This window comes from Melampsora larici-populina (genome assembly GCF_000204055.1).
Source record: "Melampsora larici-populina 98AG31 unplaced genomic scaffold MELLAscaffold_36, whole genome shotgun sequence".
Taxonomy (NCBI): domain Eukaryota; kingdom Fungi; phylum Basidiomycota; class Pucciniomycetes; order Pucciniales; family Melampsoraceae; genus Melampsora; species Melampsora laricis-populina.
In genome coordinates this window covers 237,544-251,932 of record NW_006768800.1, presented here as the reverse complement: position 1 = coordinate 251,932, position 14,389 = coordinate 237,544, and the positions used below count along the sequence as shown (strand labels likewise).

Genomic DNA, 14,389 nt, shown 5'->3' with positions numbered 1-14,389 from the left:
AAGGGCAGCAAAGTTCCCCATCTGTAATACATTCCTCTGCTTCAGGTCATAATCATTCAAGATCAACTTCTCTGGTGATGCAATCTCGTTCCCAGAAATCCCCTTCTGCCGAATCCCAATTGCATCTACCGATTGCAGTCGTGGTCAAACAAACGGTTCCACCACCGCGTCAGCGAACAATCAGATTCGGTCTCTGACATCCGGTGCGTTCCTGACACGGTGGTGTGACCGTTTCCGAGTTGGAAACGGCGACACCGGTTGCACATGCCTCTGGCATATGCAATTGTTCTTTTCTATTCACTTGTTTGTTAGTCAGCCAATTTTTCCTCCATTTTATTTGCCACCGTCAGACCACTCTGACCAACACCGGGTAAGCAACGCAACGCCGCGCAACAGCGTCATTCAGCGCGGCGTTGCGTTTCGCCAAAGATAAGACTTTTTCAAACTCTCGTAGCGCAGCATTTTAAAAAGCAAAACGCAACGCAACAAAGATTGTGTTGCTGTTTGAATGCTACGCAACGGGCGCAACAGCAACGCCACTGACTAAACTAGGTGTAAGCAGCGAGATCAATTTCGAATAGCATTTATAGCATCAACCCATGGTCGGGGATGGTACAGGCGAATACAAAAAATAAGGAAAACAAGAGGAATGAACGATATTAAAGAGAGTTATGAAAAATTGATGTTAAAAATCAATAAAGAAGGAGGAGAAAAAAAAAAGATGAAATCGATTGCTCCATGGTCAAGTCATGGGTATGCCCATTGCTTTTAGAACCTTGCTAAGCTCGTCAAAAACACTACCCAGCCCAACTCCTTCTCTTAACCACAGTCTGCTTGATACAAGGCTTTCAATCGTTCGGGCAATCAAACTGCCTCGGCTACATGAACAAACATCTGAAGCACAGGAGAAGATTCTCTCTGCCGCACACGAAGAACCGGTGGTTGCTAGGTAATCTCTAGCCATGAGGGCCAAGACTCGGTAATTTTTTGCGTGAGCCTAGAAAGTAATACATTTATTATTAATCAAAGTAATCATTTTCATACTCACTATATTTGATCAGTGAGTATGAAAAAAATAACTCACCTTCCACCACAGTAGGCTTGCTTCCGGATCCTGAACATCATAGTTCTCTGTCTTCATCTTGTCCGTTCCACGTAGATAGTTCTTCAATGGTAGGTCATCAGCCTCATCAACTTCGGATTCCACATCCGTGTTGCTGCCAAAGATTTCTGGCTTAGGGGAAGAAGTGGCGTGTGTCTTCGATTGTCTTTCACGTTCGTTTTGAGAAGAAGTCGATCTGATGATAGGTGCAGAGAGCTCGTACTCTCGGTGGAGCCGACGAAGAGTTGCTTCAGCTTGCATTGTAACCGAGGCGCTTTCTCCAAACCATTTTACAAAAAATCTAAGTCGAAAGAAAGGATGTAGTACAGTGGCCATGACAAGACTCTCGCATGCCAGCGCCTCTTTAAGATACTTGTCAGTCTTTTCTTTCATCTTTGCAAGCATCGGATATATGGTGTCAGTTGTGCTGAGGTGTAATATCTTCTTTTCGAGATTGTTCTGAAGCTGCACGTATTGGGGTATCACCATGCACCCAGTCGGTCCATCGCCCTCCATGAGAAGGGTTGTCTTCAAAAATGGCTAAAGTAATCAATCAAAATGAATGAATCGAAAAAGAAAAGATGTTGAATGATTGTATAGATAAGATGTATCAAAATGGTCTACTTACTTCAAGTTCTTTGTTGATTCTTCGGACTTGTGCCCATTCACTGGTTGTCATTTAGAGTTCATGAAAATATCCATAGGGCTTCTTGTTTTTACGTGGCGGGCGATTCTTTGAGTGGACGATGTTTAAATTGTCTCGGCACAATTGATCAATGACCTGCATGAATAAAAAGTTAGCTGGAATCGTGATTGATAATCTGAGGAAAGAATCGACAGTACCTCACGTGCAAGCCATGCCTTGTGGCGGCTTTGATATTTCACATTCCATCGAATGCCGTAACCTGCAATGATTGATCCTTGAAATCCCTTTTGTGCACACACATGATCATACTCCTTGCGCCAAGCCGCGGAATGTGTGATTCTTCGAGTGATAAAGTCCACCTGTTCAATAAAATAAATAATCAGCAATTTGTTACGTTGAATACAAGAGATAAAACAACAAGAGATAAACCATCACATATACGTACCTTGCGCAAGATGTAATCGAGATTGTTTGCTTCACGACGGTGCGTTGGGTGGACCTCATTATCGTCAAGGGTCAATTCAGGTGCTGCTTCATCCTCAGCGTCAGCGGCATCCCACTCCCCTTCATCATCAAGTTCAAGAACCACATCGGTTGGAGCTGGAGCATCCTCAAGGTCCTGCAAGTCGTGCTCGTGGGTTTCGTCTTCCTCCTCAGCAAGATTTGATCGGCCAACACCGGGTGGAACTACCATTGGTTCGTCTTCTGGTTCGTCCTCCTCCAGGATGCTACCTACGATGGGAAAGTGACCTCGGTCAGTAGCTTTGGCTTTGAGGGGTGGCGGAGCCTTAACTCCAAGCGCTGCCAAACCTGCATTGACAATCAATGCAAGTTTATGGCAAAAACAAAATATGTGCATCGTGTGTGGGTCCCATCAGTAAGAATTGATGTCGTCCTGTTCTAAAAACTGTTTGTGCATCTCTCGAGCCATTGTCTTGTTGTTAGAGCCCGAATCTGTGGTCTGACATAGCATGTGTTACAACATAAATCAAGATGTCAGCACGAGATGATATGAAATAAAAAGGATGAATTAAAAAAGGAAAAAACTTATCTTTCTAAATAGTCCATGCTTTACTAAAATGTTGACCATTGGCTTGGCAAGCCAAGGACCGTGATGGTGCCATGTAATAACTTTGAGAGTCAAGTGTCGAACACGATACTTCCATTCGTCGTCCGCAAAGGTCACCGATGCCCCAATGAAGGCATGACGGTTCCCTTTTGTGGTCCAACCATCGTGAACCAGATTGAATTTCGATTTGAGATCCTGGGAGATTAAAACCAAAAAATTAGATTACATAAAAGGATAAATATCTCAAAATTGATTATGACCTTGAGTTCTGAGAACACCTTCTCTTTAAGTGAAAGGTTAATTTGTTTGGCCTTGTCTGCAGCCCAACAACGGCCATACAAGTGAGCTTCCTTCCGGAGGTAGCGGATCATCCCTCGAAGGATGGGATCCTCAACTCTTGTCCACGGTTGTGCTTGTCGGATAAGCCAGAGACACGCCATTTGATTCAAGGTAAGGTTTGAGAAGCCTACGTTTGCTGTTGCGGTCACAAACGCATTCATGGGTCCAGTCTTAGACAAGGCCTTTCGTGTTTCGGCAACCGATGGCGGAATCTGCAAGTCGGGTTCCTTCTCCTTGGCTACAAGGCGTCCAGGACATCCTACGTCGGATCGTCCATCGGCGGTGTTCCCATCTCGGTGGACCCAAAGATTACCAGTCAAATTGCTAAGACTAACTCTGACCGGGTCATCCTTGTTTCGTTTACAAAATCGACAAGGATAAGAGAGGGGGGCTTTGCTGGTATCCTAGATAGATAATCGAGAGGATGGAAAGATTGAAACAAGAATAAGAAAAATTGAAAGGAAGAAATGTGTTAATCTTGTTTGAGTACTCACATCACCTGATTTATGGAAAGGGGTGCCAAAATACGACTTGAGCCGGACAAGGTTGCTTGGATCATCCTTACGCGTCTTTGCTTCGATCTTTCGATTCTCTTCGTCCGAATCCGCACGTAAGTCTCCTTTGCTGACGTTCTTCGAGACGATCTGATGAATGTAGAGAGTTGGTCAGTTAAACTTGCTAAAGAAGTCATGTTAGAAGAATCACTGACATCTTTAGCCATACTAGTATCATTTGTACCCTTGCTTTTCTTCGACTTGGTCTTACGCTTCTTACTATTTGCAACTGGCGAAGAGATGATTTCGATTTCGGTATCGGTTGCTTCCTTACGCTTTTGTCTCTTGGATCGACTCGGGACGGCTACCGCATCGTCTTCAGAATCGGAGACATGGGCCTTGTTCTTCTTCTGGCGATTACGAGATTGGCCACTGGCAAGTATAATGCTGTCAATCGATACGCGGCGACGTGAGTCAGGAGTGACTGGGACCATTCCCGGGTGGCTGGTCTGCTTTCGAGAGCGGGTAGGACGTTCCGAGGTTACAGAAGACTGTGACATCTTGGAGGTTGTTGGTATTTGTTTATATCGAAAGAATTGTGAAATATGGTCAAACTAAATCGAGATAGTGATAGCGAAGAGTAATGATATTATGAGGATAAGAATCAGATTGAGATGATGGAAAAAAGAAGACGATGTATCAGCGTGATGGATAGTATTAGAGCTTGAGGAGTGGAATTGAATAATAAGAAACAAATCGAACATGAAATGGAAGTATTTCAAGATGTATTACATTCTCTTCCCAGTTCGATCGGAGTTTGGGTATGGGTGTATGAACCCCTGGGCTCCAGTGCCTAACCACAGGCATCTTGATTGGTCCAGATATGTCGAGATTAGTTGAGGTTGTGTCCTAATTGGGTTGTGTAGCGAATGATAGGAGGTGATCGAAGGTCTTGTGGCGTAGAATTCCCAGACTACAGTCTGGGATCTGACCCCTTGCGTCCAACTCCCCGGAAACTACCCGGGTAGCCTTCCAGGCCCCGCAACACCCGCAACCGTTGCGTGCTGCGGTGCTACAACTGCTGTTGCGTTGCTTAGAGCATCTCCTATCGTTCGAGTAAATTTTCTGTAAATTTTCTGTACATACTGACCCGGTACGGTATCACTTGATACAGAACGGTGGAAATCCACTATCGTTGCATTATATCAAACAAAGTACAGTACATACTGTACAGAAACACCTCATTGCCACTATCGTATGTTCGGTAAAAAAAACTGCAAATCTCATGTTCTATCACGCAACAATCCATCCGAGCACAATCAGTTTGCAAAGACAATTGATCTGATGACAATTGATTTCAGAACAATCACTTTGAAAACAAGATGATTGACTTCATAACAATTGACTTGAAAACAATCGAGCTGAAAACAATTGAGCTGAAATCAAACGAGCTGAAAACAAACGATTGAAAAAAGTCAATCAAAAAACGATCGATTAGAAAAAGATCAATTAGAAAAAGATCAATTAGAGAACAGCCAAGTTATCTATATGACCATTTGAAAACCATTGATCACAGAAAACGGAGAATTTACAAGATGAAATTGGTGTTTGATGGTGATACAGGTGTAGTGGGATAGAGTGGGACTGATTTGAGGATGAGTTGTAGGATCGGCTCGGTAGAAGTCGAGCAGATTTGCAGATACCGACCTCTGCAGAATCGGTAGAGGTCCAGCAAATTTACTGGACCTCTACAGAATTTCTACAGATTCTGTGGGTACCGATGCATGATTTTGACACGATTGGGAGTTTTGACCCTTGGTATGGTAAAATTTACCGTACCGAAGCCGTTTACCGAGACGATAGGAGATGCTCTTATAATAAAAAACCCGTTTTTGAATGTGTAGGATGCTCTGCTGAGTTTTACACCTCGAGCGCAGCTGTGCAGCGCTGCTCCCTAAAAAATCCGCAACGCCGCGCCTCGGAACAGCAACGGTGAGCGTTGCTTACCCTAACTTAACTAAGTCCCTCCAAACCGCGCGGGCGCTTCCTATGGAGCTTGCGGAGGAGGGACTTACGACTTATCAGCGTGTTTCAGCCTGATTAGATTTGGATTTGGCAGGGGCCATCTCCAATCCTTGATTTAGCTTTGTCACACAAATTGATCCCTCACTTTCATCCGGTCAAGTTACACAACAAGGTCTTGCCCATCTTTTGGCCTCTTCCGATTCCTCTCAAGAGGTTTCAAAATCAAAAGTCCAAAGGACCTCAAAAACAATTCCAATCGTGATTTTTATTTTATTTTTTTATTTTTTTGCTGCGAAAACATACATGCACATGTGTATGTGAGTTAAATCCAAATTTGGACCCTCTCTACTGACCCATAGGCCAAGTTTGTGGAAATCGAGTCTTCACAATACTTTGCCTTGAACCTCAATCACTCAGCTATACTCAACAAAGATTCAAATGGACAGCGGGTCCGGAGAATCAGAAACTAGGTTCCAGCTTGATCCGACTATCGAAAGCTTACCGCCACCATCATCTGGAGAAACAGATGATCTAGTCGAAAGGATTTGTCGATTTATGACCAAGCAGCAAACCAGCACGAAAAAATTCCTCTTGTCTTATTTAAAATCATCTAATCAATATGTTGTCTCGCGGAAGAAACAGTGGGGATCAGTGAAGAAAGGTTGGAAAACCACCGAGGAAATCCTGGATGCAATTGATGAGCTTGTGAATGCAAAGCCAAGTTGTCGACAGAAATGGAATGATTGGGTGTTGAAGAAGGTAAGGCCGGAGTCTATGATGTATATGTTGTAAGAAACCAGAAGCTGATATATAATCTCATAAATTATATGTCTATGTTCACAGGCAAAGGTTATCGTAGCAGCACAGTCTCCACCTACTGGAAGTCTCTACATCAACATCAATAAACTCGATCAGCCTTTTTTTGACCACGCAATAGATGTTAAACGAGATGACACTGTCATTCAAAGCATGAATTTTATCCACGAATTGATTAGTTTTAAACTAGGGATTCATAAGAAGACCAGTGATGAAACGAGTGTGGAAAGTTTACATATCAATTCAGATTCCAACTTAGAATCAGACTCCGACTTAGACTCGCATGAGGACTGTCAAGCGGCGACGAACTCGGCTGCAACAAACGATTATCACAAATCGAAGGACAAGGCAGAAAACACACAGACTAGATTGAAATCCGTAAGCTATCTTCTACAAAACACTAGTGACCACAAGACTGACTCTATATTATATATAGATTGCTCGGACAATGGTACAGATGCTTGCCTTTGGATGTAATCGCCGATGCAATGCACTCCAGGTTCAAAACACAATCACTTTGCTTGCCTGCGGCGTTTCGGAACGAGTTAACCACTACCTATATCAAATCGGTCTCAGTGCTTCTCGAAAATCAGCTCTTAGAGGCCTTTTAGTACTTGCTAAGAAGAATGCGAAAACTATCAAGGAGAAAATCAAGGTGGCGGGTACACTTGGGTTTCTCATTTGTATTGATAATCTGGATATGATGGAGCGAGTACATAGTAGGCGGTTAGATGCAACAAGCAAAACATATCATGGAACTTGGGGTTATATTCATTACCTGAATCCTGAAATCCTTACTGGCCTGGATTCTGAAGAGTGTACGGTTCGGGCATTTCAAGGTTTTCTCAAAATCGATTGTGAAAAGCCTGTAAACTCAGGAGACTTGCTTCCAAATGAAGTCGAAGCAAAGCGATGGAATTTGACTCTCAAGAATCAGATAGCTTGTGTCCTCTTACGATATATGAAGAATCCCAAGAAGTTCAAAAACATTCCTCTATTGAACCTCCCGGCATTAGATCAAATCAAGCCCGAAAAACCGGATATATCCATGCTCAAGCTGATGGATTCATCAGACAATGGGTCTGATGGAATTGCTTCCCTTTACGATGAGCTGACTAAACAAACCGGTCTATCGCCTGAAGAATTCTCAAGTAGACTCCAAATTATCAAAGGTGATCTTGGTACTTGTCTTAACTTCCACGGATTACAAAGTCAACGGACTCCTTCAAAATTCCCAGATGAAAGTTTATCACATCTGCTCATGATTCCCGGCGCAGGTCACACACTGTGGAACATCGGACAGGCCATTTTATTACATCATTGGGGTAATCCTGACAACAAGAACGATCAAGGAGCGTGGCGAACGGTAGTTGAGCTGGGTGGAAAGAGCGAAAGACCTACTTCAAAGAAAGATTTTACATCAATGATACGATGGATCGAACAGATACACGAGGCAACTATCACAAGTTGCATCTTGTGGGTCCACTTGCAGCTTTCAAATATATGATCATACACGCTTACTGATCAGTATATGTTGTACATTTTGCAAGTGATGAACTTGAACTTCCTGTAGATACTGTCAACAATCATGTAGACATGACGGTCAAGCTTTTTGAGGAAGCAATCAACAAAGTATTTGTCAATTATTTATCGGGACGAGCTATCCGTCTGGCGCGCCACCAAAATGATAGCCGTAGACTGCAGCTATTACTGCGACTTCGCGACTTTGCCACCATTGTCGAAGCCAATCGTGCGATGTCAGATGGGGATGTAGGCCGCCTTCTCCTCATGTGGAAGTCGTGGAGTGTGAAAATGCAAGGAATCAAAGGCCTTTCACATTATTCCCGGTATCTACCTCGACTCATTCGACTGCTAACAAAGGTTCTTCCGAAGTCGCTTTCGCATGTTATTCTCCACACTCTCTTGATTTCTCCAACCGGTCGACACGGGCATTTTGTAGCAAAAGATTTTCATCTGGAGATAAAGAATTACTGGCTAAAGTACTTTTACAATCATGCAGTAGGTAGGTTCAATTCTAGTTTAGATTCTCAAGCTGACAAAGCTTGGATTTGGTTGACCTAGGGGCCAGGAACGGACATCGAGCGACTCAAAGAGACATTCTCTCTCACTGTTGGGCTGGTGCGTATTGGAATCTCATCAATTTGTTCGCAAGTTCACTACTTTAAGAGTATACATGACTGAGTTATAAATTTATTTAGCTCTCGCATTTGGTCAACACTATGAAAGGACGAGCTGGTCAGAACAATGTCCGTCAATCACGTAAGAACCGGTCCACCCCAACATCGATGATTCGCTTCCTGAACATGGCCAGAAGCGAGAATATCACCAAGTCTAAACCCAACTCGGAAACTGTAGGTAAACCTCTAGGAGATATCCATCGTCTTGGCATCCAGAAACTCAAAGTCGATTTTGGCAAGCAACAACTGGAGCGCTTCCACTGGCCTGTTGCTTCAAACTACAGTGAAGAACAAGGTGACAGTGAGCAAATCAATGAGACCGATCATCGAAATGGGTTTGGAAGTATTGACAAGGAATTTGTCGATTGGTTCAGTGAGGAATACAACTCACTTATTTTGGCAAGCCTCCTCTTTTGCATCTAGTTGGTCGTATGGAATCTTATCCACCCTCAACCAGTCCAAACACCGCTTATTATATGCAGCTTTAAGAGCATTAGCTTCTTTATCTGCTTTTACCTGAGCTGAAGTTCGTCGTTTCTTTTTTGTTGCTGCTGCAGGACCGGTCGGAGTTTGTATGATATTAGTTGTTTCTGTTAACACACAATTTACATCAGATTTATTTTTTGACTCTAATGTTTTCACTCGTTTATTTGAAAGTTCTATGGCTACATCTTGTGTCCTCCATTCTTCAATATAATCAAAAACAACCTTGACCCCTCCTTCTAGTATATCACCTCCCATGGTCTCCTCAATGTCCTGTTGATGTTCAATCTTGTCTAGTGCGTTAACTATCACTGTAAACATCATTCAACTTCCCCAATTTGGCAGAGGAAAATGATTAATAGTACAGTTTTTCATAAAAGAATCTAATACTGCACACCTGGGCCATTTCACCCACACTACATATGTGCAGCAAGCTAAGTCAATAGTTGTCTATCATGTACATACAGGTCTGCTCAGTTTTTTGCCCATCAGAATAAATAAATCACATGTTATACCACATGTAACTTTTTCGACTTTGAATTTTTTTTCCCAAAAATTCACTACATATAATTCTGTAGCTGCTCAGGCAATATTGTTGAAGCTATGTCTTAGTAACAGAAAGTGTGTTACATGCAGTTGAGTTGATGAGATTACACCAAAACATTGAGTCAGTGTATGTAGTCAATCTTTTGGAAGCTTTTTTCAATCTGAAAGAAGTTACAGCATGTATTACATATGAATAACTTGTCCTGATGAGCAGATAACTGAGCAGAACTGTATGTACATGATAACCACATATTCACTGAGCCTGCTACACATATGTAGTGTGGGTGTTATGGCTCAGGTGTGGAGTGATAGACCATTTTATGACAAATCATACTCCCAATCATTTTTCCCTGCCCACTTGGGGAACCCGAATAATGTCTGCAGTGTATGGCTCTTGCCTCATCCAGACCGAAATAATCTTCGCTTTCACAGCAATCATCTTCTCCAAAGACTTTGTGATGATGCAACTTATAAATTGAAACCAATTCATCTGCGAGGTCTTTCAATGCTGGATCCAACGTGGCATTTCGTTTTTTTGAAAAAGATTTTTTAGATGTCTCTGCACCATTACCATTGATCACTTCATTCTTCTTTGCCTTGATCTCTTCAGGTTTTAAAAATCCCTCAACACTGAAAGCGTCTTCCATAGCCAACTTGTAATTTTGTTTTGTCAATCTAGGTAAGTTGCAGATGAGCATCTCAGCCGCTTTTGGGCTACAATTCGAGCACTGGCATATTGGGAAACCTGCGGCTACTTCCCGTTCCTTTTCAGCGATTACTCTTGGATCATCTACACAACATGGAACTGTCCCAATTCTGAATAACAACATCAGCGGATTGAGTTTACCACCATTCAGGCATTGGACTACTTACGCGTGTTCCCCAGTGATAGTGCCACTCGTAGGCATATCGGGGTGAAAGCATACGCATCCATGAGCTGGTCATCCGTCATCTCTTTGCTATCATCGACATCTTCCACGGAATTTGAACCACCAGTACGTATTCTTTCAACAAAGTGAATAGCTAGCCCTGGACTGTTCCCTCGTCCACATCGCCCAAAAAGTTGAGTCAGCTCGGGAAGGGCTGTACGGGCCATCACAATTACCTGCATCACCGAAGGCCAATCTTGTCCAAGGCCGAGAGCATTTGTACACGAAATTAGAGGGAATTCATCATTTGTATAACCTGAAATTCCCCTCAGTTTCTCTTTTTTTCCAATACATGAATGATATCTTCGGATCAGGGTACTGTCTGGATTGTGCTCGCCTAATGGTGTTCCTCGGGCTTCATTAACTGCCTTCATCACGTCAAAAGTTGCACCCCTGGTCGATGAGTAAATAAGTGACTTGACCAAATCCACGTCGGGGACTTCTCCTTTCTTGGCATACATAAGTTTTAAGTCCATTGCTTTCCGTAACCCGTGGTCCATTTGGATTCGAAGTATAGTGATGTTTGAACGACTCAGCTCGCCTCGCACAATCTTGAGATCAGCTTCCTGGATGCTCAAGTTGTTCAAAATCGCCGAAAAAGGTCTTGGTGCACAAGTCGCTGACATTAATAAAAGAGGAATTTTATTTGTCGCCAGTAGTCGGAGGCAAAGGTCGCCGTATGATGGTCGAAAGCTGCACGCCATCCTGTAGCCGCGTGAATGCAGAACTGTGTTTTGCTCGTCCGCTCTGAACCATCCCCCACCAGTAAATCATATGTGCTTCATCTAGCACCTTTGCAATCAGACGGTCTTGAAATTTTGCACTGAAGTAAATACGCTCAAAACGCTTGCTGTTCAAAAAAATCTCCGGGCTCTTTGCTCGAAATTGACGTAGTTTTCACGTCAGCTTGTGTAGAATAGAGTTTCTGAAGTCGGAAGTTATTCCTCACCACATATATCACAGAGTATACACCTGCCATGATGTCTTTTTCCACATCATCCGTAAAGCTTTCCTTTGTCAAATTCACCGCGTTGATCTTCCATTTTTTTTTCTCGGCAACCTTCATACAACCAGAACATGCAATTAATATTATATACAAATTTATAAGCTCAAAGAAATGGTGGAGATTTGCTTTATTTACCTGGTTGTCGCCCAAAGCATCTAGTGGATTGAAAACAATAATATTCGCCTTTGCCTCCTTGGCAAAGAGGTCGAGGAACAACTCGGCAATTCGGGTTTTTCCATAGCCAGTTCCAGCTAATACAAATGTGTCGTGGCCCCTGACCAAGGCAATTACTGCTTCCACTTGTAGATCTTTAGCTGGACAATTATATTTCTTCAAATGATTGTCCTCAATCACCTTGCGCAGTTCTTCATTGGATAAAGCCAAGATGTAGTCTGGAAGTACAACTTTCGCCCGAGTTTGCTTAGAAACTGTAGTCGCAGGCGTAGCCGCAAGGAGCTCCGTAGGTCGTCGGTTATTGAAGTTAGACGCAGACTTTTCAGTTGTAATATGATTCCCAGCTGAGCTACGGAGTGTTTTCTTTCTCGTATCATCGAAAGCAGGTGGATCGGTCGTGGCCATCGCAAAATAATCTCGACAACTTTGATGGGATTGCGTTCAGAACCAGAACATTTTCTCTCTCCCTGTTTGAAGCTGGAGCTATCCAGCCCAACGTTGAAAGATTTCCATTATCGTTATCTCTCTCTCCTCTATCTCTCTCTCTCCTGATCATTGATTCACTCTCTCTCTTTCCATGGTCAAAACGAAATGGACCTCTCTTGGGTCCAGCCGTCTCCGCAGTTGTCCAATCGGTATCAAAAAAAGTTACACTATTTCTTCTTCGGTTTGAAGGAAGAAGCTACCATTCACCATTGGTTTGGATTCAATGAGACTATGTACAAGATGTTCAAGAATTTTTTACCCGATTCAGTTTTTTTAAGGAGTTGATGGTGGATGCAGTGATGCAGATTCAGTCTCAAATAGTCAAAAATCCGAAATTTGGCAATCTAATCATGCAACGAAGTACGAATAAGTCGTAAGTCCCTCCTCCGCAAGCTCCGTAGGACGCCCGCGAGGAGGTACTTAGTTAAGTTAGTTGCTTACCCGGTGTTGCTCTGACCACTGAAGAGCCCAGTTCCTAAGTGAATGTTGAGTTGTGTTGTGATACCCGGCAATGCAAGGCACTTACCATAGCGGCAGCTTATGAATCGCGTAGCATTTGCGATTAAGCCATTGCAGTAAACCACAATGCTACATATGGAATATATCAGTTATATCGGTGCGTAGCGTAGCGGGCCAGATGTTGTTTGCAGGGCAATCACCAAGTTTAGACCGTGACTGCTCATTTCACACATCAATGTATTGTCAGCTTGGTTATAGATTCATCTTGAAATCTGAGGGTTAAGTTAAATGTTGATTTCATCACTTCAAAGGATACGCAAGGAGTTCTTCAATAAATCATCGTGTATACATGGGTTGTATAAGGTTTTTTTCTCAACATGGTCTCAATCCACCACGGGTGGAATGATTGGGTAGGTACTTCATAAACACACATAAACACACACACAAAGAATGCACAAAGAATAGTAAAAAACGAGGGTGAAGAGTGGCCAGTCTATGAAAAGAAGATCGTCGTGAAAAAGGCTCAATTTGATGTTAACAACACAACATAAGGAAATGTTTTTTGCGGTGCAAAAGGAATGAGAATAGACCGAAGGGCTTGAATACTAAATTAACAATGCGATGTTAGTTTCGACGTTGAAATTGCATCTCGATGTCTGTACCAAGTTGAGAAGGCCCTCGATTTATGTCAATTGGAACATGAGCAGGTGGCGGATGCGGAGGAAGAGGTGGTGACGTATCGAGAGGCTCATCTAGCCAGAGATCAGTTGCCAGGCTCGATTCGCCGAATTGAACAGACCTCACTGGTGTACGCCGCGAGGGAGACTCGGTCTTGTCCGCGGGAGGCAATGGAGGTGGGCCTTCAAGTAGACGAATAAGGGTGGGGCTGGGTGGTGGGTCGGGGTTTCCACTTCCATCCGGTCCCCACATTTCCAACTCGGCCATGATTTGTTTCAATGCGCACACCCATTTCTGATAACCATCCGAGATAAAACAAACGTGAGTCAAAAATTGAAAGATTCTGTCAAGTGTGAACAGAAAGCGTCGAGTGCGTGGCGACTCACGTTTCGCCTCTGAGTTTTTAACCCTGTATTTTGCCCTGTAAATCAGAAGGAAGACAAATGGCTCAGCTAACTGGGTAGGCGAAAGTTGTGAAGGAGACGACGTACAGTTTGATTTGTATTTTATGTCGGCCTGTAAAGTCATTTTGGCTTGACCCTCGAAGTCTAAGGTTGGATACCGACAAATGTCAGATCCGTGAATGTTGCCAAGAGGAAAAAGTGGTGGACAAACCTTCAACTGAGATGTCGATAGACGGTACGAATTCGCGTCGTTCGGTCCGTAAGAAGGCAAGCATTTTCTCTCTCAAAGCTTCGATCATATCAAACGAGGTGTTGAAGTCAACATCCCACGTGAATGATTCGCTGATGGCACCTGACCGTCGAATACTACATCATCGATGTTAGAAAAGGCTTAAATATCCAAGTGGGTAAGGTAATACTAACTTGACTATTCTTTTGGTGTTGAGAAGACCTGCGAGAATAGAGGGAGGCACCGTGCATAAGAATCGATAAAAATGACATGGTATAATGTTATGCTTGGCTTACTATGGGGGAG

The 14,389-nt window shown here is 43.2% G+C and overlaps 4 protein-coding genes across 4 annotated transcripts in view; 2 read left to right on the top strand and 2 right to left on the bottom strand.

The window, feature by feature from the left end:
- Nucleotides 1-3,825: 3,825 nt before the first annotated feature.
- MELLADRAFT_65662 (uncharacterized protein) lies at nucleotides 3,826-4,210 on the bottom strand (the record flags this gene model as incomplete). The annotated part of the gene is made up of 2 exons (XM_007413315.1): nucleotides 3,826-3,834; nucleotides 3,866-4,210. The coding sequence occupies 2 exons, from the start codon at nucleotides 4,208-4,210 to the stop codon at nucleotides 3,826-3,828; spliced, it is 354 nt and encodes a 117-aa protein (XP_007413377.1).
- Nucleotides 4,211-6,230: 2,020 nt separating this feature from the next.
- On the top strand, nucleotides 6,231-7,363 carry MELLADRAFT_109374 (uncharacterized protein; the record flags this gene model as incomplete). Its single annotated transcript, XM_007413433.1, has 3 exons — nucleotides 6,231-6,434; nucleotides 6,519-6,869; nucleotides 7,331-7,363. 3 exons carry the CDS (start codon nucleotides 6,231-6,233, stop codon nucleotides 7,361-7,363), a joined length of 588 nt encoding a protein of 195 aa, XP_007413495.1.
- Nucleotides 7,364-8,246: 883 nt separating this feature from the next.
- MELLADRAFT_90247 (uncharacterized protein) lies at nucleotides 8,247-9,209 on the top strand (the record flags this gene model as incomplete). Its single annotated transcript, XM_007413434.1, has 4 exons — nucleotides 8,247-8,510; nucleotides 8,574-8,630; nucleotides 8,711-8,990; nucleotides 9,064-9,209. The coding sequence occupies 4 exons, from the start codon at nucleotides 8,247-8,249 to the stop codon at nucleotides 9,207-9,209; spliced, it is 747 nt and encodes a 248-aa protein (XP_007413496.1).
- Nucleotides 9,210-13,396: 4,187 nt separating this feature from the next.
- The window catches only part of MELLADRAFT_65659 (uncharacterized protein), a gene marked incomplete at both ends in the record, with an annotated part of 2,651 nt that continues 1,658 nt past the window's right edge, over nucleotides 13,397-14,389 (bottom strand). The window contains 4 exons of the mRNA XM_007413314.1: nucleotides 13,397-13,744; nucleotides 13,837-13,871; nucleotides 13,942-13,998; nucleotides 14,066-14,220. Of these exons, the coding sequence (XP_007413376.1) occupies nucleotides 13,397-13,744; nucleotides 13,837-13,871; nucleotides 13,942-13,998; nucleotides 14,066-14,220 (595 nt within the window). The remainder of the gene's footprint in view (nucleotides 13,745-13,836; nucleotides 13,872-13,941; nucleotides 13,999-14,065; nucleotides 14,221-14,389) is intronic.